The sequence below is a fragment of the Protopterus annectens genome, chromosome 3.part1 (assembly GCF_019279795.1).
Source record: "Protopterus annectens isolate FY-2018-M chromosome 3.part1, PAN1.0, whole genome shotgun sequence".
Taxonomy (NCBI): domain Eukaryota; kingdom Metazoa; phylum Chordata; order Ceratodontiformes; family Protopteridae; genus Protopterus; species Protopterus annectens.
The window spans coordinates 504,161,781-504,185,524 of NC_056732.1; the positions used below are offsets into that span (position 1 = coordinate 504,161,781).

Consider the following 23,744-nt stretch of genomic DNA (forward strand, 5'->3'; position numbering starts at 1 on the left):
GATTACCATTGAAACCAAAACTCTTATGATGCAAAGGGACAAAGCTTGGTCTATGTGGAAAGAAAATATATACTATACCTATACTTAAGAAAACAAACAATACCTACAAATTCAGCAAAAAAACATTTATCTTAGAAATAAGCAAATGTTTGCTACCAATAATCCCCCCAAAAAACTGGAAAGAAATAAAACACTTACCTAAACAGTCTTCCAACTCCAAGTCTATCACTAATAGTGCTAGTAATAACTTTAATAGTAATCTGTCAGAGGATTATAGAAGACTTATCATTTCCTCCATTGAAACTATCATTATCCCATTCCATAACCCCATCTCTAACCAACAAACTACTCAATGTAACCATCCATCTCAAATGTTGATCCTAGAGTACGTGGCCACCTTCTACTTATGAGCTGTGTCTTTGAAAGAAAATAAATATTTTTAAAGAACTAAAAACCCTCCACATCTACCTTCACTGCACTCCACCCTGACTTCCTTAAGAAGGCAGCCAAACTCCTAAATTATAATTATAACCTCTCACTTACCACAGGAATTGTTCCATCACCCTGAAACATACCATCATTATACCTCTTCCTAAGGTACACTAGCCCCCAGCCCATAAAGACTAACAAACTATCACCACTTTTTCCCATCTTGCAAACATTATTGAGTAGGTTCTTTACAAACAGCTGCTTAAATGCTGTAGTAATTATGAGCATCTGTCTGACAGACAACATGGCTTCAGAAAATTTTTAGAACAGCGACAGCTATGGTCGCAACATTTGACACTATCTATAGTGACCTAAATGATGGTCTCCTAACAGATGATACTTTTGTGGGCATGACTCATGCCTTTGAAACTGTTGATAACAAAATGTTGCTTGCAAATTTAATTCAGTTTGGAAAAAATGTCATTGCCTGGTTCCATAGCTATCTTGACAGCAGGACCTTTCAGAGTTACTCTAACAACCATTAGTCCACTAATGGAACAATACAATCAAGTCCCCCAAGGCTCTGATCTAGGCCCATTACTGTTTTCTTTAGTCATTAATGTTATTACTGATGACTTATCTGAACTTAACTTTATCCTCTGCACAGATGATAATTTACAACTCCAGTCCGGCAATCTAAACTCTAGAAATTCTTCTCTAATTTTTGTCAGTGATTGGAACAAAATAAATGTTAAATTAAATCCCCCTTTTTCTTACTCTTATAGAGCCTCTCAACTTCCTCTTCTTACTATTTCAGATAACAACAACAACCACATTATTCCTTTTATAGCTAAGTACAAATACTTAGGTCTAATGCTTGACTCTGCAATAAGCTTTACAACCCACAATGATAATGTCATTAATAAAGTCCTCTCACAACTAAAAGTCTGCTGTAGAATATTGTATTTAGCTCCTTCTGTCTGAGAAGCAGTGGCCAAGAATGTCCTTCTCCCAAAACTAGAATACTGACTTCCTGAACTCACTTAACTCTCTGCTTGTAACACCCCAATATTTCAAGTGACGGAGAATAAAGTTGACAGATTTGCTGTCCTTGCTGACACCACTGCAACTTTCTAAATGACCTGAATTGGCTACCTGTTGCTGAAATGCCCACTTACCTTCTATGCACCTTACTATATAGAATTCTAAATTATGGCTGCTGCCATCTTCCAAAGAAAAGTCCCAGTCAGGGAACAGTCCTACTCCCTAAGGAATTTGCAGTATAGCTTGTCCCCATTTAAAACAATCACTGGTGGTTGAGCCTTCTCACAAACAGACCATAGAACAAACTATCAGCTGAAGCTAGGCATCAAAATTCTCTTAGTTGTTGTTGTCTTTCGGCTTCGGTTAGGGGTTGCCACAGCGGAACTCTGGTCTGCTAATGATTGGCAGTAGATTTTCATGAACGCCGAGGTGCCAGCTCGACGTTCAACCTTCAATTAAGGCAGGCCCATTAAGAAATCCCTTTGCTCAGCACCTTTTCAGGCAAGTTGCATGCAAATGCTTTGGGGATAATGGTTAAACTCTTTAAAAGCCTTAACATTCAAAAATGCTTACAGTTTTTCAGCTGTTTTCCTTTGCCATTCATTTAACTCTTTTTACTCCCATGTTCTCTTAGTCTCTAGGCCTATCTCTGTATTCTTTATTTTTTAACTCACTTCCCTTTGAGTTTTTAATTTCAAGGAAATTCATCTGTAAACCTTTAGGTTCATAGGTTCATAGGTTGGTACTGGGCTATCTGCCCGAAGGCATATATTAGCCCAGCCACGTTGTGCAGTATTCACCGCCCCTTTAGTAGTTCCCTAGACCCTTGTACTAGCAGCTAGTACCCTTGGATCCTATCTAGTAGTGCTGTTGGTGTGATCCCTGGTGTGAACTTTTTGTTACCCATCCACTCATCAAGGTTCCTCTTGAAGAGTGATTGTGAGGGGCTCTGTCTTATGTAGATTGGGACCCTGTTCCATAGTAAGGGAAGTCTCTGCGAAGGGAATCTATCCCTCCAGCATGTTCTAGTCATTGTTGTGTTGAGGTTTATATCCCTAGCGTGTGTAGCTCGAGTAGATTTGGTTTTGCTAAGATGGAGCATGTTCAACAATTCTGGGTTGGACATGGCTCTATACATTAGACAGAGATCGCCTCTGAGAAAGCGGTATGCAACAGAGAACATTCTTAGCTTTTTCAATCGTACTGCATAGGGCAATTGTTTGAGGCCAGTAATCCTCTTGGTTAGGTACCTCTGTGGTCTCTCCAGCTGCTGGAGATGTCTAGCCAGGTACATTCCAATTGGTGCATTGTACTCAATAATGGGTCTGATGAGGGAAGAGTAGTGGGGCACCATTACATCCTTAGATCTTGATGCAAACCCTTTCGTGATCAGATGGGTCACATAGAAGGATTTTCTAACCACTTTGGCAACATGGTTATCAAAGGAAAGCTGGCTATCTACTTGGGTCCCTAGATCCCTTATTTCTTCTTCAGATTTTAGGGGATTACCTCCTATGTTGTAGTTTGCAGTTACTCTGTTTTTTCCAAAGGGGATTACTACGCATTTTTTTGCATTTAGCTTGAGACCATGGCTTTGACTCCATGCATCAGTCTCATTTAGGTCCTTCTGGAAGATCTCCATGTCGGCCAGAGACTCTATTATAGCACCCAGTTTGCAGTCGTCCGCAAACAGTCAGCCACAGCCCTTCTGTGCTTGCCTGTACTTCTGAGAAGTATATGCCAAACAGGAGGGGCCCCAGGACAGAGCCCTGAGGCACACCACTCATTACTGGTCTGGATTCGGACATAGATCCCGCTACTCTTACTTTATGGGATCTGTCTGAGAGCCAGTTTGCGATCCATCTGTGACGTAAGGGTTTATGCCCAGGCTGGTGAGCTTATCAATAATACCTGAATGGGGAATGGTGTCAAATGCTTTACGAAGCAATTACTTGTAGCCAGACTGTTTTGCAACCCATGTACATTGAAGAAATCTAATGTAAACCTGCTACTTTATTAGAAGCACATAAAAATCGCATAAACATCTACTTTATAAAAGTGATGTAATAACTACATATAAACTGTATACATTTTTCAACTATACTAAAAATCTATCATATTTGAAGTATATAAGTTAAGTTTACTAGCACTGTTTATTGCCTATGAGCCAGGCTAATGGTTGAAAAGGGTCTTTGGAGTAGTCCAGCAACCCAGTTACCAAATAGTAAATAAAATAAATAAATAAAACTGGGAGAATAACTTCATATGTCTGTATGCCAATGAGCTGGCTGCTTCTTAAGGATTTGAGCCATATCCTGGTAAGGCTATATACATAGATGTGTTTGAAATGTAGAATTGCCTCAAGGCCAGGGAGTTTATTGTTAAGACTTCAGGTCTATGTCACATAATCAAACTTCCACAATTTCGAACACCATAACTTCAAACTTGGAAGTTTGAAATGTGATAACATCGAAACATCAGAACAGCAAATTTTTTCCCATGGAAAAAATTTGCTGTTCCGAAAAACACACACACAACACAAGCACACCAAAAACCTAATAAACCTACACTAAACCTTACATACACAACTATCTATGCACTAACCTTAACCCAAACCCTAACCCTAAGGTCTGTCACTATCACACACTTACCTTACCCGCACCATAACCCTAAAGTCCGTCACTATTGCACACTTACCTTACCCGCACCCTAACCCTAAAGTCCATCACTATCGCACACATATCTTACCCGCACCCTAACCCCAACGTCCGTCACACTTGCACACTTACCTTAAACCGTTCCGTAACTTTTGCACCACAGTGGAGAAAATGTGAAAGCCACAGAAACAGCCAACCGAATTCTTTCCCTGCGAAAGAATTTGTATTTCCGTGGCTTCGACATTTAAAATTTTTTAACTTCCCTGTTCGAACTTCTGCTATTTGAAAATCTGAACATTCGATTAAATGACATAGACCCAAGACTTCTAGCATTGAGTAGCACCACCTTTATACCATCCAGTTCAGTATTTGAAGAGGTCTTCAGGTTTGGATGTTCGTTAGATGGCTCTGCTTAAAAAAGCATAATGTGAAAACCATGAACAAAAGCTGAAGACCATCTTTTGCAAAGCAAGTTTGACTGTCAATCATCTAGTCTCAGGGTAATATATTCAAAATCCCCATGGAGTGATATTATCAACTTAACCAAGCATTGTACTCAAATTATTTTTTCCTTATATCTAGATATCATTCTAGATAAAGGAAGGATTCCACTCAGAACCAGTGTCTTATACTTAGCTGAAGCTAGTGTGGTAATTTCCATCATAGGAGACATAAACAAATAGCAGAAGAAAATGTACAAAAAAGGTAATAAGATTAAAATGTGCTATGAAATATAGCTACAAAACCAAGAAGAAATGAGATATTCAAAGGAAAGAAAAAAAACAGGAAGATCAACCCAAGCAAGGCAACTTAGTAGTCCTTTCTGGTACACTAAGACAAAAAGACTACTTAAGATCAGAAAAGCCATGTTGTGAAGAGAGGGAGAAACTATAAGAAAGGACACATAAAGGCAAACATCAAGAAGAAAGAGGGGAGGAAAAAGCAAGTAGAAGAGGAGGACCAGCTTTACCAGAAAGGCTCATTCAGACTCTGCTACACTTTGCTATGAAGGAAAGGTTAGTTTGCTGTTATTTTTTGTATTACTGTATTGCCTTTCTATATTTTGAATACTGTAGTTTGTTTTCTTTACTTTGTGTTTTGCTTGCATTCTGTTTTAACAGCATATTAAAACTTCAAAAGAGACCACAGCTCTCTCTGTTCTGAGTCAGGCAGAAATACCACTGTCTTTCTAGTTGCCCGCATCTTATGTTAATCTGACCATATATCTCATTTCTCTCTACTTTCACTGGCTTATGTGAGTAATCACAAAATCATCATTTTTGAAATCCCACCCCTTCAATTATTTAAATTTATTAGCCATCCTACAGTATCTCATAGTACCAAAATACAAAAGTACCACCCCTTTCAATCCATCTTGCTGTTTTAAAAATAGTAACTCTCCACTAAACCTTAACTTTTTAAACAGGTAAAACTCAAGTTACCTACTTTCACATTTAACTTCTCTAGTGCACACTGCAGAGTGCATTCTTTTCAATCTTACCTTTAAGCATCCCTGTGACTAGCACTTTCTCTAATACCTGCTGGAAAGCACTAGGAAGCCTTAAACTCATACAAACACTGAACTCTCCTTGTTAACAAGGAGAAATTAATAGTAGGCACTAAACAGCCTATAATTGCAAAGTACCTTGCTAAGGAAACAGCTCCTATACTTTACAAAGAAAAAAAAAAGCCTCAAACCAAGCATGTCAAAGGGTCAGCTTCCGGTGATTTCTCCTGTCCACCTGGTGAATCTGGGCATACTGGGGCAATGCAGCAATTGCCTCATATACACAGACAACCCTCTCCTCCTACCACCCAACACTACAACCTGTGAGAGATGCACTTACATAGCCAAAATGGAAGCAAAGCTCTCTCCACCCAAGATTGTGCTAAACAGTCAAGAGGAGAAGGTTAACACCCACACTACATCTCAAGCAACAGATAGCCCTTCTAAACCCGCACCACCAACACCCACATATAGCAACACTAAATCCACATATGCAGAGGCCCTTAACTGTAACCTGCCCAAGCAGCAAAGACCTCTGAAGCTGAAACGCAAACAAACACCAATCACAACCAATGTGTCACATAGTTCACAACACCAGTGTGCCACCCAGCAACAGCCCCTAAGGCAAGACAATGTACCTAACACTTTAGTCATAGGTGACTCTATAGTCCGGCACACTGATGTCCCTCTCACCAAGTTGAATAAGGAGAAAATTACAGTCAGCTGCCTGTCGGGTGCCAGGATCCGCCACATAACGCATGCACTCAAGTAACTCCACAACAAGTACAAATATGACTCTGTCATTGTCCATGTTGGAGTGAATGACTTGAGACGTACCTCCCTGGACTACATGAAAAGAGACATGGAAGAGCTCTCGGATCATGTGGCCCAGGCAGGTATGACCCTAGCCCTGAGTAGCATCCTGCCTTCACCCAGAATGATACCACAATATCAGGATAAAATGATTGACTTCAACAATTGGCTAAGCTTATGGTGTCATTCAAAGGGGATCCAGTATCTGTCTGCCTGGGATGACATGATTGACAGACCACGATGCTTTGCCAGAGATGGTCTGCACCTGTCACCCTGGGATTCAGGTTACTGGCTAAGGCTCTTGCCACCCCTATAGTGCCTTTTTAGGCAAACTTCAAAGGACAAAACCACCACTGTAACAGGTACAAGCATGCAAAATCTGAAGGTAATGCTACTCAATGCTAGAAGTCTAAACCTCAAAATGCACTCTCTCGAGGCACTCCTAAAAATGGAGAACATCGATATCTGTGCAGTAACTGAGACCTGGTTCAAGGTTCCAGAGAGCACCCCTGCAATACCAGGCTACAACTCTTACCACACTTTTTGGCCACCAAACCAGGACCGAAACTCTAAAGGTGGAGGAGTGTCAATATTCACCAAGGATATTCACACCACCAGGCTAGTTGGCCAACACAATGTGTCTGAAATTCTCCAAGTGCAACTAACACTAGGTAAGACTGCAATCCAAATTGTAGCTTGCTACAGATCCCCCACCATACCCCAAGATTCTCACTACACCTTTCTAAACATACTGGACAATATTAAGATAGAACCAAACACCCTAATACTGGGTGATTTTAACTACCCTGCCATTAACTGGGAAAACTATTCATGTCCCAACACCTTTGCGCAACGGTTCTTGGAATTCATAAATTCCAATGCCCTGGATCAACTAATCCATAGTCCCACCAGGGGCTCCAATATCCTAGACCTGGTCATTACCAACATGGGAAATCAATGCTCCATACCTATGGTCACCCCCTCTTTAGTCAGGTCTGACCATAAGCTAATCACTCTTAACAATCACATCCCACCCCCACCCCCCAGTAAAGAAACCACCATAAAAAAACTTCTCCAAAGCAAACTTCATGCTACTCAAGTCAGAAGTGACAAACTTCATAACACCCATGCAGACGGGAACTGAAAGTTCAACTGCTGAATCCTACACTAAGGCACTGTACGAGCACATCCACTCATGCATGAATCGTGCCATCCCAAATAGAACCAAAATGCTCTCATCCAAAAAAGGAAGCCAATCTGGTGGTCCCCTGCCATAAACAAACTTTACAACAAAAGGAAGAAACTTTTGCAGAAAAGAGGAAAATCCCAGGATGCAAAAAACTCCCTTACTACCCTCAGTAAGAAACTGAGATGCCTCATAAAATCCTCCAAAGCTAGTTACGAAAATAAAATTGCCAAAGATTCCAAAGACAACCACAAAGCATTCTATAACTATGTCAAGAATCTAAATGGCAATGCTCAGATCTGCTCTGAGCTAAAACAGAATGGCATTAAATATACTGATCCAAAGAATATTGCCAATATCCTGGCAGATCGATTCAGTGCCAACTTCACCCCCCTCTCACCCCCTAAATGGCCCATCTTAATACCGGAAGATTGCCAAATTCCAGTAATAATGGCCACACAGGTACAAAACGCACTCTCTAAAGCCAAGAATACAGCATCCATGGGACCAGATGACATCCCGGGCTGTGTACTACATGAACTACAATATGAACTGGCACCTCACCTAAGTGTCATGTTTAATCATAGCCTCACCTCAGGTTTCGTACCCACTGAGTGGCGCAGAGCTACAGTTATCCCAATCCACAAGGGGGATCCACCTTGGATCCCGGAAACTACCGTCCCATCAGTCTGACAAGCCTTATCTGCAAGGCCATGGAGCGTATTATCATGGAACTTATAAACAAAGACATTGGCAACCTTCAAACACTGGACCCCACCCAGTTTGGGTTTGTGAAGGGCCAATCTTGTCTCCTGAACCTGATTGACTTCTTTGAATCAGTCTCCAGAGCCATGGACAAGGGTACGGTGGTCCACACAGCCTATCTAGACCTTGCCAAGGCCTTTGATACCATCCCCCACTCTGGAATCATAGATAAACTTACTAAGTTGGGCATTAATCCCTATGTCACCCAATGGGTTGCTAAATGGCTTACTGATAGAACCCACACTGTAAAAGTAGCTGACTCCAAATCCAGCTCCAGACAAGTGACAAGTGAAGTACCTCAGGGTTCAGTCCTGGGGCCGCTCTTGTTTGGCATCTACTTCTCTGAAGTACAGGTCAACACTAAGGGACTCTGGCTAACAAAGTTTGCAGATGACTGCAAACTGGGAGCCATTATTGAATCCCCAAATGATGTGGATACTCTACAAAAGGGCCTTACAGAAACAGATGCTTGGTGCCAGAGCCATGGGCTCAAGCTCAATGCCAAGAAATGTATTGTTATCCCCTTTGGGAAAAAACATGTATCCATGAATTACCATATAGGTGGCAGTACACTAAACACAGAAAGTGTTATAAGAGACTTAGGGACACAGGTGGACAGTGGTCTCACCTTCGATAACCACATCGCCACAACAGTCGGGAAATGCTTCTATGTGGCACACCTCATCACGAAGGGCTTTTCATCCAGAAAAAAGGAAGTCATTGTCCCACTGTACTCATCCCTCATTAGACCCATTATAGAATACAACGCCCCATTTGGTATGTACCTCTCAAGACATCTGCAACAACTGGAAAGGCCTCAGAAATACCTCACTAAAAGAATCACAGGCCTAAAGCAGATGCCCTACACTGACCGCCTTAAAAAGCTCCAGCTATACGCTGTTGCATATTGTCTACTCAGAGGCGATCTCTGCTTAACATACAAGGCCATGTCAAACCCAGAGCTGTTGGACATGCTACACTTAAAGAAATCCCAATCCCTCAGAGCTACACGCTCCAGGGATCTAAACCTTGTCATCACAATAAACAAAACATGCTGGAGGGATAGGTTCCTGACCCAGAGACTCCCCAGACTCTGGAATAGATTGCCCATACATGTCAAACAGAGTGCCTCTTTGGACCTCTTCAAGAGGAACCTTGACGATTGGATGAGAGAAAGGAAATTCACCCCAGGGATCACGTCAGTCGCCCTGCTAGACAGGGGTCTAGGAAAGTAAATAATGTGGGAAGAAATAGCCAGGGAATTGTTATGGCTAGGCTTGTATAGGCCCTAGGGCTGATAGCCTAGTACCAACCTATGAACCTATGAACCTATGAACAAAGATGGAGATAAACAAATAGGAAAAGGAGAGAGAGAGGGGGGGGGACTAAAGGCTCTTGGAAGGAATGTTAGGGAATAGCTTTGTTTCCCCACAGCCCCCAGTTGACTACTGTATGATCTTTAGTCACTTACCAGGCAGTGCTAGGTGCAGTTCAGATATCTGACAAGGATCCTTAAAGGTCCTGGACTACAAGCCTAGTAACGACCTATGAACAGATGTAGAATTAAAAACAGAAAGGAAGCTATGAGCAAAGTGAAAGAGAACCAAAAACGAATACGAAGCTCCGTTCAGACAAACAGATAGTCTTTAATGTAGCTTAAAATCCACCAAATTGAGCGCTTTCATCTGCCCTAAGCAGACTTCATCAGAATAATTAATAAACAGTGCCTCACATTTTTATACTCTTCTAATACTGCAGTGATTATTCAATAATTAACAAATTAATCAATTACAACAATCAAATCAATCATTCAATGAACCAGTTAATATAACAATGAATATAACTAGTTAGGTTTTCCAAACTGAATTTAACCCATTGGTGTGTTTCTACTATTTAATCCACTGTCAAAAGTGCTAATGTGCATATAAATACTTAGAACTACTGATGTTGTCTTACATATATTGTATATTTTATAATTTATATATTGTTAATATGTACTGATATTTTTTATTTAGTTAAGCATTTAAATATATTTCTTATTATAATTATGTCGTTTTAAACTAAATGTGGGTTATTGTATCCCAAAAATAAACTTAAATAATGTGACTTGTATATAATAAGACTTGTAAATAATAAATATTAGGTATACTTAACAGGGCTAATAGATGAAAAAACATATAAATAGAAGACCATATGAATATATAAAAAAGAATAAGATGAGAAAAGTAAATTTATAACTATGATAAATAGGACACTTGTATGTTAGTGTGTTGTGTGTACTAGGTTGTACTCTAAAATTCACAATATAAAATAACCATGTTGTTATAAAAATATTAGTTAAAAAATAATAAATATTCATCATTAAAACCTTTTAGTTAATGTTAATCAGATTATATGTTGTTATTATAACATATTAAAAAATGATAAATATCTAAAATTTGTTGATAAAAACAATCATTCATGGTCCAAATAAATAATGTTATATTAATATTAAAACAGGATCAAACTGAGGCAGCTTTATCAATTAGTATCGCCTTTATATTAATATATTCGTTGAGACCAGGAAAATAATTTGATTTCAGTCTCAACTGCCACTTGATCTCTCTCAGTAGTAGGTTGTTCTTAAAATCACCTCCCCTAGTGTCAGTTTTCATTAATTCTAAAATAGCAAACTTAAAATCTGTAAAACCTTCACAATTTACAGAGTGTTTATAGAGGGCACTGGTCTCTTTTTTCACCTTGATGTCATTGGTGTGCTCATAAATTCTCTCCCTTAGTGCCCTCTCGGTTTTACCTACATAGAAGGAGGTGCATTTAGTACAAGTGGCTAAATAAACTAACATCCTACTACGGCAATTGCCTTTACAGAAGGATACCTTACTATTAAGACCATTTTTGAGTATTATATCCTCAGCCTGATTAATGTATGTACATTGTCGACAACTCCCACACTTAGTTGTTCCTTTCTTTGTATTTTTGTCAAATATATTTCTATCTCTCTCAAATAATCTTTTAAAATTCATGCCAGTCTTATAGGTCAGTAATGGCTTATTTCCAACAATTTCATATATTTCTTTGTTGGTCTTCATAATGGACCAATTTTCTTCTAAAATTTTAGTAAAACAGTCTGAAAACTCATTGTATTCTGTAATACATGCCCTCGAAAAATCTTTTGTGTTATGACTTTGATGTTCTTTGTGTGTTAATTTTTGTCCTAACAGGGGCTTATACTTGTTACCCCACCCTATATATACTTCATCCAAAATTTCACCAACTAATTCTCTAGGATATCCTCTTTCTAAAAATTTTTCCATCAGAAATGTAAACTCGTTCAATAAATCCTTACGTTCTGAGGTCATTCTTGCAATTCTAACAGCCTGCCCCTTAATAATACTTTTCTTTTGATGAAACGGGTGTAGGCTGTTAAAATGAAGATAACTATTACACCAGGTACTTTTTCGAAAAATATTCGACTTGAAACCTTTTACTTTTTTACTTAGAGTAATATCCAAGTAATTAATACTTTGATCCTGTACTTCATGGGTAAATGACAAAAAATTGGTGGTTTCATTAATATATTTCATGAATTCCTCCAATTCATTTTCATCATCGTCTTCCCAAACAAGGAAGATATCGTCCAAGAACCTAAGATAAATTTTAATATTTTTCTTAAATATACTAGGAAAAATATATTTCTCCTCCCAACCAAGGAGGACAAGATTTGCATATATGGGGGCACAAGCTTCCCCCATAGCTACCCCCATCACTTGTCTATAATATTCTCCCTGAAACGATATAAAGTTATTATCCAAAACTACTTCTGTCAACTCTAATGTTAATAGTTTTGTATCAGTTGAAGCCTCTAGGTATCTATGGACGATGTTCTCAAAATATTCAAACCCCACATCCCTAGGAATACACGTAAAAAGGTCCCTAACATCTACAGTAACCAGTTTGCATGTTTCAGACCACAAATATTCATTAATTTTACCCAGGAAGTCCCATGAATCTTGAACTAAATGTTCTTGTTTTTTAACAATATCTTTTAATGTTTGGTCAATGAATACTGCCAGTGGGTAGGTCTTGGAATTCTTTGCTGAAACTATAGGACGAAAAGGAGGTTCCAGTATATTTTTATGAATTTTAGGTATTCCAAAGAATTGGGGTATACGTGGATACTTTTGTTTTAAAAAAATATAAATCCCAATTTCTATCCTGTTTTCTATAAGGTACTCTTCCAACAGTGAGTCTATCCTTTTATAAGCTATTTGGACTTCATTAAATGAAACAGTTGTATAAGTTTCTTTGTCATTCAACAAAGTAGTTAACACATCATTGTATGCTTCCTGTTGAAAAATAACCACTCCCCCACCTTTATCCGGTTGCATAAACCTTAAATCAACCTTTTCCCTTAAGGACTCAAGGAGTTTTATTTCAACTTTATTTAAATTGTTAGTTGTAGTCTTTCCTCTAAATTTTCCATATGTCTCGTAAATTTCATTGGTTACTATGGTTTCAAAAATGTTAATAACCGGATGTAGTGGGGGATTATAAATACTACTCCTGTTTAAAATTGGAGAAGTGAAAACAGTATCTCCCTCAGAAATACCACCATGTATATTTTTGTTACTTTTGTTAAGAGGTTCTTTATGATTATTAATTAAACTTAAATTCAATTTTCTAAGGTATAACTTCAGTTCCAACAATATGTTTGCTAAATCCCCACGAGTGGACCTAACAAATTTAAATCCCCTTGAAAATAATTCAAAATGTTGTTTTTCTAATTTCAAGCTTGTGTAGTTGTGTATCTTGTAACCTTTATATTAGAAGGTAATCCCATTACTTTCTTGCCTAATTATGTCTGTCTCCCTCTCCTTCCCATGTTTTTCCATGCAAAATCGTTCCCACCCATGTGTTCTTGTGGGCCTGTATCCGAAGGAATCCGTTGTTTGCTGGCTAATCTTTCTGATCTTCGAGGCCCTAAAAAAGTTTCTGTTGGTTCATGAAAGGAATCTAATTCATCCAAATAACCATTTCTTCTCTCTGTATATTTCCCTTGTTCAAATCTTTCATGAAATTCCACCCTCTTAGTTCTCCCACCTTCATTCTGATTGAAAGTGTTCCTGTCCTTCCTTTTCACCTGATTTTCTGTATTTTTCCATACTTTTTGAAAAGGGAGAGGGTAGCTTTTACCTTTTTTATATTGTTCTCTGTCTCTTAATAGTTTGCCCTGTTTTCTTTCATATACCTTTTCAACTTTACTTTCTATTCTTTTCAAAATTTTGAAATATAAACCCTCATATTGTTCAAAAACTAAATCATTCACTATTTCCATTTGAACACAGTTAACCTCATTCAACATTTTCTTAAGCTGCACTTCATTGTATTTGATAAGTTTAGATATTAAAGCAAAACCACAGTCATCAAAGAAAGAATAAAAATCTGCCAAAACATTGTCTGAATAATTAATACCAAATGGGTATTTATAAAACCTTAGTCCCTGAGGGACTACCTTTTTAATCAAACACTGATGTAGATAATTATTGTCTATTTGTAGACATTTATATTTATATAACATTTTCTCAAAGTCAAAAATCTTGTCTTGTAATGTTTCTTCTTTGCGTTTAAAAGTATTTCCTTTAAGTTGTTGCACCTCATCACGATTAGAGTTCAAAGACTTGTCAAACACATAAACTCTTTCTAAAATGTCTATAACTTGTAGAGTGACTTTCACCAACCCCCACAGGTTGCCGTGACTTGTTTAAATAAGGTGCCGTAATATCTGTCGTTTGCAAGTTAATATTTACAGTACCTTTAGAGCTTTTGTTTGAGTGAGATTGTCCTCTGTTGTCAAGCGGCGATGTGAACAGATGTAGAATTAAAAACAGAAAGGAAGCTATGAGCAAAGTGAAAGAGAAGAAAGAAAGAAAACCACAAAGAAAGGAAGAAAGACAACATGGAAACAGAAGAGGAAGGAGAAGAAGAAGAAAGGTGTTCCTCAATCATGGCAAGGAGCAATTATTGAAAGTTTGAGCCTGCTTTGTCAACTGCAGAGAAGTAACATTACCATACTATGTGATTAGGGAATCCATTACAGACACACTCATTGCAGAGAACTGTGTCATGTCTATGTGTTGGGAAGTGTATATACATTATGATATTACAGAAACATGGTACACATGTTATGCACTCAGTACAGCAGAGACACAATCACATCTGTTAAATTTTCACCCCTTTATGTCCACCTGCAAGGTTTCTTTACTGATGTTGCCACTCAGCCATGGCCTGCTAAACAAATTTGTGTTAGTGGATCATTATTGTATATGTACTGTATATATTATTATATTTCACAAAATCACTGACCCACAATATTGACCACAAATGGTTGAGACTCAATAAATTGCAAAAGCAACATTTTATGCAGGGGGGCCAAACCTGCAAATTTATATAAGAACCCCAAGATTGCAAGACAGTGTGGAAAGGGCAAAAATCCAACTCCTCACTATGAAGCAATCCTCCAAAGCAAATTCTAGCTTTCTGAGATTAACCAGCAGTTCCATAAAACAAACTTCCTTCCTAAATGTTCAATACACCAAACATATGATGAAACACACCAAACCTGCTTAGAAGTATTGACTCCCTATTGAAACGTCGGCATTTGTAATGCTGAGTGCAAGGGAAGAGTGAATACTGAACACTGCTCTTCTCCCCTAAACTTATTTTTTACAGATGTAAGTTCCCCTTCACCCTGCACCTTGCACCTTCTGAACTTATATAAATCAACTCCAATCATATTGCCATACCTCAGAAAAAAGGGAATATTCCAAGAAATGGCTATCTCAGACTTAGTATACAAGTCATTTTTTTCAACCATTCTGTCTCCATATTTCAGGACTTACTAAAGAAGGTCCTGACATTTCAAATGGTTATCCCCTTTTTTGTCATTGATCTGCAGTTGCAGCACCAAAAAATGTAACCTTCATTGAGGTACTCCAGGATTCAAATATTTGGCCTTTGTGAATCACAAAGCATGGCATTGGTCTTCATTTTCCTACTTACTGTGCACCTGAATTCTTTCAGGTATGCATGGAAGTACGCTGACATTATGTGGCCTTTTTTATTGTTGTGAATTACATAAGGTTTTTGTATCTAATTATTACTATATACATGCCTTATGCAGTTACAGATTGAATCATGAATCTGACAGTCATTTTAATGCTATTCTTTAATTTGTCCTGACTATGGCCCTTTTACAACATTTTCTACAGCCATTTTAATCAAAGCAACATATTTCACCTTTGTGTGACAGTCTACCAAATCTTACATATGCTTGTTTCTTAAGAGTTTTAACAGTGCTACTGTTACATGCTCACCCAACTACATTTGTCTCTAACTACTGGCTATATGTAGCTGCTGCTTCCAAAGATACTTTTATGTTACCTGCTTAAGTCTTTATGTTTTCACAACATATTCAGTACAGAAATCTCTCTTAATGAATATACATAGGTTCATAGGTAGGTACTAGGCTATTGGCCATAGAGCCTATACAAGTCTAGCCAAACAGTACCCTGGCTTTTGCCACCCAAGAAAATTATTTTCTTGTGCCTCTGATAAGCAGAGCCACAGAAGTGATCCCTGGGGTGAATTTCCTATCTCCCATCCAATCATCAAGATTTTTCTTGAAGAGTGCTAATGAGGAGCTTTGTTTGATATAGATAGGTAGTTTGTTCCAGAGCATGGGAAGTCTCTGAGAAAGGAATCTATCCCTCCAGCATGTTCTGTTTATTTTGGTGACAAGGTTTAGGTCCCTAGAGTGTAGCTCGGATGGATTGGGATTTCTTTACGTGGAGCATGTCCAACAGCTCAGGGTCTAACATAGCTTTGTATGTTAGGCAGAGAGAGAGAGTTCAGCTTAGTTTGTGCTGCTAAAATACATTAACAGCTACAAAGTTATGAAACTGTAAAATCACAGTGCATAAGTTGTTTTATAGTACAGATTACAACTGGGTCTGTGATGACAATCAACCTATTTGTTCAAGACATGAATGTCAATATTTTTACCTTGACAACAGAGAGAAATGAAGCTTGAGAGTTGAGTCTTGACCTTTATGTTGAGATCTGATAACTAGTTATGATTGGAGGAATCCCAACCATAATTCTTTGTAATACATGGCTCTTTAGTTGCCCTGATGTACTACTAGTTACAGAAAAAAGAGTAGTTGTGGGAGATGTTTACATCCATAAATTGTGTATCACCCTTAGTACTGTTTCTGCACAGGCACCAGGCAGAAGTGTAGTGTCCCTCTGATGAACAAGTGGCTTTAAAACTGTCAGACAATTCAGTCTACCATATTTTATCCATGTATTTGTTTCTTTTGTGACAGAAAATTTGTTTTATAGTTTTTAAATTCTGTGAAAAAGCTGCTTCTCTGTGTTGGCTGCTCTTTATACTGTAGCACAGAGAATGGAGCTTAACAAGGTTGACGGATGGATGCTTAACAAAATTGTCTCCTTGCTAAGTGTGAAGTATAATCAGCCTTCTCTATTTCCTATGTAAGCATTCTCAGAAGTATTGTTGTCATGCTATATGAAATTAATAGTCATTGCATTAACAAACTGATTACTAACTTGTATAGTGTACTGTAAATGTAAAAAAAAAATATTAATTTAGTGGAAAGTCCAGTAATTCAATGGCACAGGCAATGTCATTATGTTAATCTGAAATTTGCATTCTTAAGAATTCAAAAGATGAAGCAATGTACAACACATATTTTAAAATATATTACCTGTGTACCCAAAGTAATATAATTTTTCTTAAGAACATTCTTCTGGGGGATGCTAGTAATGAGCAGAATGGACATTCCTAGGATGTGAGAAAGCATTTTGCCTCTTTATTTCAAGAACTCAAGGTCACACCCATGGTCTTAGTCTATATCCTAAAACCTAGTTCATCCTTAGTCCAAGAAGGACAATAGAGGAAGCATATCTTAGCTCTGGAATAAAAGTCCTCATTATAGTGACCCCGACCAAAGCCTCTCATCATATCCATAGAAATCCTTAAGATGAATTATCCAATTTTATTTTCAGACCTTACGAGACATTATTTTATATTTTAGTGGTATTGTTGTTACTGGTAACAACAAGAACATGAGATTATGGATACACCCTTCTTGTTCCAGATCCAATAATGTCTCCTGCTTCCATATCCTGCTTTCTTTTTATAATACCTCTTAAGGTAAGTGCTGTTTGGAGTACAAAACATGCTCTATTAACTGTGGAGTCTATTGGATTCCAGCATTGTGACATAGAAGAATACAACCCAGCCTACTATTTATATTACCTCTGTTTAAATACTGACTTGTTGGGAGGTGTTGAGACTGAGAGGCTGATTACAACTTACCCATTCTGGGGGAGAGTGAATGCTGGTTTTGATAGACTGATTGTTACCATGTGAAGGTAGGCTTACACGACACCAGAAATATTAGAACTAAAGATGCTTGGTGGGAGATTCCAACCAGTAATGGTAGCTCTAATTAGTATGGGGCTGAAGAATTCACATGCATGGGGAATGTGTAGGATACGCCACAGTATTGTGGGTGTGCTCATTATCCACCAGATTCACATACATGGGGAATATGTAGGATACCCCACAGTATTGTGGGTGTGCTCATTATCCACCAGATTCACATACATTGGGAATATGTAGGATACCCCACAGTATTGTGGGTGTGGTCATTATCCACCAGATTCACATGCATGGGGAATGTGTAGGATACCCAGCAGTATTGTGGGTGTACTCATTATCCACCAGATTCACAGGGAATGTGTAGGATACCACAAAGTATTGTGGGTGTGCTCATTATCCACCAGATTCACATGCTTGAGGAGTGTGTACAATACCCTACAGTATTGTGGGTGTGCTCATTATCCACCAGATTCACATACATGGGGAATATGTAGGATACCCCACAGTATAGTCAATGTGCTCATTATCCACCAGTTTCACATACATGGGGAATGTGTAGGATACCCTACAGTATTGTGGGTGTGCGCATTATCCACCAGATTCACAGGGAATGTGTAGGATACCCCACAGTATTGTGGGTGTGCGCATTACCCACCAGATTCACATACATGGGGAATGTGTAGGATACCCTGCAGTATTGTGGGTGTGCTCATTATCCACCAGATTCACATGCTTGAGGAGTGTGTGTACAATACCCTACAGTATTGTGGGCGTGCTCATTATCCACCAGATTCACATACATGGGGAATATGTAGGATACCCCACAGTATTGTCAATGTGCTCATTATCCACCAGTTTCACATACATGGGGAATGTGTAGGATACCCTACAGTATTGTGGGTGTGCGCATTATCCACCAGATTCACAGGGAATGTGTAGGATACCCCACAGTATTGTGGGTGTGCGCATTACCCACCAGATTCACATACATGGGGAATGTGTAGGATACCCTGCAGTATTGTGGGTGTGCTCATTATCCACCAGATTCACATGCATAGGGAATGTGTAGGATACCCCACAGTATTGTGGGTGTCCTCATTATCCACCAGATTTACATGCATGGGGAATGTGTAGGATACCCCACAGTATTGTGGGTGTGCTCATTATCCACCAGATTCACAGGGAATGTGTAGGATACCCCACAGTATTGTGGGTGTGCTTCATTATCCACCAGATTCACATACATGGGGAATGTGTAAGTTACCCCACAGTATTGTGGTTGTGCTCATTATCCACCAGATTCACATGCTTGAGGAATGTGTGCAATACCCTACAGTATTGTGGGTGTGCTCATTATCCACCAGATTCACATACATGAGAAATGTGTAGGATACCCCCACAGTATTGCGGGTGTACACATTATCCACCAGGGATGTGAAGCAAACTAATTGTTCATATGCCAGTAAGAGCACAAACTACTTTCATGTCTGCCTGACTGATGGCCCCCTGGTCAACCTTCACCTCCATGTTGGGGATACCCAGTGTATAGGACTAAATGTGCTCAACACTGAAAAGAGAATCTTGATACTCAGCATGCATGGTGGTAGAAAACACATGGAAGCAAATATTGTGGAGAGTGATTGTCTACATGAAATTTGTGTACGTCTCATTTTCTACATTATGTGATTGTATTGTTAACTTCTAGGTATTTGTCTTTTGTTCTTTGAAGATTTTCTCCTTGGGTCTCCACTGAAAATGGGCCTCAGCTTGTTTGGAGCAGCTCGTTTAACAAATGTCAAATAAATAAATAAATCTTACTTTAATGGATGTTGCATAATTTTGTTTTAACATAATATTTCCATCATTTTGCTTTAACATAATATTTATTTTATCATGTACTTTGCATTCAGTCTTTACACGTATTTATAACCAAGCTTAATAAATAATTCTGAAAAAATAAAAATATTTTCTTGTACTTTTACAGCAGTTGTAAAGTCCTGTTTGGATCGCTGTGGTAACTATCAGCCAGGTGAAGCCTGCCAGTGCAATGTGAAGTGTGCAGATTATGCTGACTGCTGTCCTGATTTCCATATTTGTATTGGTAAGGGTACATATACTTTTTCCTTTCTTACTGAGAAAAATAGGTTAACGTCTCAGGTCCTGCACTATGCCTTTAATATAACAAAATAAAGCACTGTTCAGAGTTGTATGAGTTAATTACATGTATTTATAGAGGAGATGGTAAAAGATGCTCTTTACAGCATAATTTATAGACTCACTGATTAATCAGCACAAACATCCATTTAAAGCAACAGTGAATTCAATGTGTCACAAACTTTTGCCTTTTTTATATTATGTTTATTTGTATAGTACTTACTCTTGTTTTCATCTAGGGAAGGTTGATTTTCGGTGCAGGCCTGCTAGTAAGACTCAGAATATTTTAAGTGATAGGCAACTTATAATTTATATAATACACAGTGTTACCAAAGTTGTAATTGGCAGGGGTGGTCATGTTCCCAAAGGGTATAATTATGCATTTTTTTGCATTGAGTTTTAGGTCATGATTTTGTCACCATTTATTTGTCTACATCAAACTCTTCTTGAGGATAACTGCATAGTTGGGAGATTCAGTAATTGCCCCCAGCTTGCAGTCATCAACAAATCTGGTCAGCCAAAGGCCCAATACATTTGCCTTGATTTCAGAGAAGTATATTTTAAACAGAAGATGTTCCAGTATGGAGTCCTGTGGGATACCACTAGTAACATGGCTCGTAAAGGAGGTGGATTCTCCCAACTTTACTTCATGTGTCCTATCTGTGAGCTGTTTGCTGGTCAGGTGACACAGTGATTTTTGCTAGCCACCCTGTGAACCTTGGCTCTAGATGATTGTCACTTTTGAAGTGACATCCTGACCCCATGTGCAAAAATGGGAAAAGGGGTTGTGGATGAATGGATGTGAGTTTGTCTATAATATCCAAGTGAAGTACTGTGTCAAATCCCTTTTCCAGGTCAAGGTAGGCAGTATGTACCATTTTGCCTCATCAATGTCTCTAGCGGGTCTATATTATTTTCTCGAAAGCCAACATTATTGAAGCTGATATTGTTGACATGAGAATAGCGAAAGTGCACTACAGCGAACGTGTAAACAGAAATCTCCGTAAGGGAAGATTTCTGTTTACTGCAATGTAGTGCAGTCTCGGAGTTGGTATATTTAAGTAGCAGGGGAGTGTGGGGGTGCAGGGGGGCTTGCCCCCCCTGCTTAAACCTGTTAGGGTACTTTTTTCTTTTTTTTTTTTGTTTTTATAAGTTTGATGTTTGACAACATCGACCATATGGTGTCGATCATATGGTGTTCGATGTTTTCAACCATCAGTCTTATAATATAGACCCGGCTCTAGTGACCTTCTCAAAGAAGCCCTCAAAGTTTAGTAGGCATGACCTGCTCTTGACAAACCAAACTGGGATGGGTCCAGTGTTTGAAGAGCTCCTTCATTTTTCTTTATATGATAACTCTTTCTGTGACATTGCCTATAAGACTAGTCAAACTTATGGGTCTGTAATTCCTGGGTCAGTTGATGTTCCATCTTTGTGTAGAGGAATGACTGTTGCAGTCCCCATTCCCTATGGACAAAGCCTGTCTGAAGGCTGTGGCTAAATAGATATTCTAGTGGGTCAGACAGCTTAGGTTTCAAACTATTGAAGAGGCATCCTGGGATTTATCAGGACCCTCAGATGCGGTGTTTTTAGCTCTGGAGAGTGCCATGAGAACCTGCTCTTTAGTGATAGTTGGGGGAGAAATGGTAGAGGGCATTTCCTGAAGGGCAACTGGGGGTGATAGGGAGTGACATTGGAGCTAAATTTATCAGCCAATAAATTTTCTATATCCTCCATTTCAGTAAAAGAAGTTCCATTAGCTATTGGTTAAGCATACTATTATAGGTTCATAGGTTAGTACTAGGCTATCCGCCCTAAGGCCTTTGCAAGCCTACCCATAACAATTCACTGGAAATTTTTTCCCACAATATTTACTTCTCTGGGCCCCTGTCTAGCAGGGCGACTGACATGATCCCCGGGGTGAATTTCCTATCTCCCATCAAATCATCAAGGTTCCTTTTGAAGAGGGCCAATGAGGTGCTCTGCTTGACATGTATGAGCAGTCTATTCCAGAGTATGGGGAGTGTCTGGGTCAGGAACCTATCCCTCCAGCATGTTTTGTTCATTGTGATGATAAGGTTTAGATTCCTGGAGTGTGTGGCTCTGAGGGATTGGGATTTCTTTAAGTGGAGCATGTCCAACAGCTCAGGGTTTGACATGGCCTTGTATGTTAAGCAGAGGTCACCTCTGAGTAGATGATATGCCACAGAGTATAGCTGGAGTTTTTTTAGACTGTCAGCATATGGTATCTGCTTTAGGCCTGTAATTCTTTTAGTGAGGTATTTCTGTGGCCTTTCCAGCTGTTGCAGATGTCTTGTGAGGTACATACCAAATGGGGCATTATACTCTATAATGGGTCTAATGAGGGATAAGTACAGTGGGACATTGACCTCCTTTTTTCTGGATGAAAAGCCCTTAGTGATGAGGTGTGCCATGTAGAAGGATTTCCTGACTGTTGTGGCGATGTGGTTATCGAAAGTGAGACCACTGTCCACTTGTATCCCTAAGTCTCTCATCATACTTTCAATGTTTAGTGACCTGCCACCTATGTGGTAGTTCATGGGTACATGTTTTTTTCCAAAGGGGATGACTATACATTTCTTGGCATTAAGCTTGAGCCCATGGCTCGGGCACCAGGCGTCTGTTTCTGTAAGGCCCTTTTGTAGAATACCCACATCATTTGGGGATTCAATAATGGCTCCCAGTTTGCAGTCATCTGCAAACTTTGTTTGCCAGAGTCCCTTAGTGTTGGCCTGTACTTCAGAGAAGTAGATGCCAAACAAGAGTGGTCCCAGGACTGAACCCTGAGGTACTCCACTTGTCACTTGTCTGGGGCTGGATTTGGAGTCAGCCACTTTTACAGTCTGGGTTCTGTCAGTAAGCCAGTTGGCAACCCATCGAGTGACGTAGGGATTTATGCCCAGCTTAGTAAGTTTATCTATGATTCCAGAGTGGGGGATGGTGTCAAAGGTCTTGGCAAGGTCCAGATAGGCTGTGTGGACCTCCTTACCCTCATCCACAGCTCTGGAGACCAATTCAAAGAAGTCAATCAGATTCAGGAGACAAGATCGGCCTTTCACAAACCCAAACTGGGTGGGGTCCAGTGTCTGGAGGTTGCCAATGTCTTTGTTTATAAGTTCCATGATAATGCATTCCATGCCCTTGCAGATCAGGCTTGTCAGACTGATGGGATGGTAGTTCCTGGGATCCAAGGTGGATCCTCCCTTGTGGATCGGGATAACTGTAGTTGTGCACCACTCAGTGGGCACAAAGCCTGAGGTGAGGCTTTGATTAAACATGACACTTAGGTGGGGTGCCAGTTCATTTTGTAGTTCATGTAGTACACAGCCTGGGATGTCATCTGGTCCCATGGATGCTGTATTCTTAGCTTTGGAGAGTGCTGTTTCTACCTGTGTGGCTGTGATTATCGGAATTTGGCAATCTTTTGGTATTGAGATGGGCCTTTTAGTGGGTGAGAGCAGAGTGAAGTTGGCACTAAATCGATCTGCCAGGATATTGGCAATATCCTTGGGATCAGCATATTTAATGCCATTCTGTTGTAGCTCAGAGCAGATCTGAGTATTGCCATTTAGATTCTTGACATAACTATAGAATGTCTTGTGGTTGTCTTTGGAATCTTTGGCAATTTTATTTTTGTAACTAGCTTTTGAGGATTTTATGAGGGATCTCAGCTTCTTACTGAGGCTGGTGAGGGAGTTTTTT

The 23,744-nt window shown here is 39.2% G+C and overlaps 1 protein-coding gene across 1 annotated transcript in view; it reads left to right on the forward strand.

The window, feature by feature from the left end:
* The window catches only part of TG (thyroglobulin), a 2,464,750-nt gene that overhangs the window by 1,247,864 nt on the left and 1,193,142 nt on the right, over positions 1-23,744 (forward strand). The window contains exon 38 of the mRNA XM_044066937.1: positions 19,852-19,968. Coding sequence (XP_043922872.1) covers positions 19,852-19,968 — 117 coding nt within the window. The remainder of the gene's footprint in view (positions 1-19,851; positions 19,969-23,744) is intronic.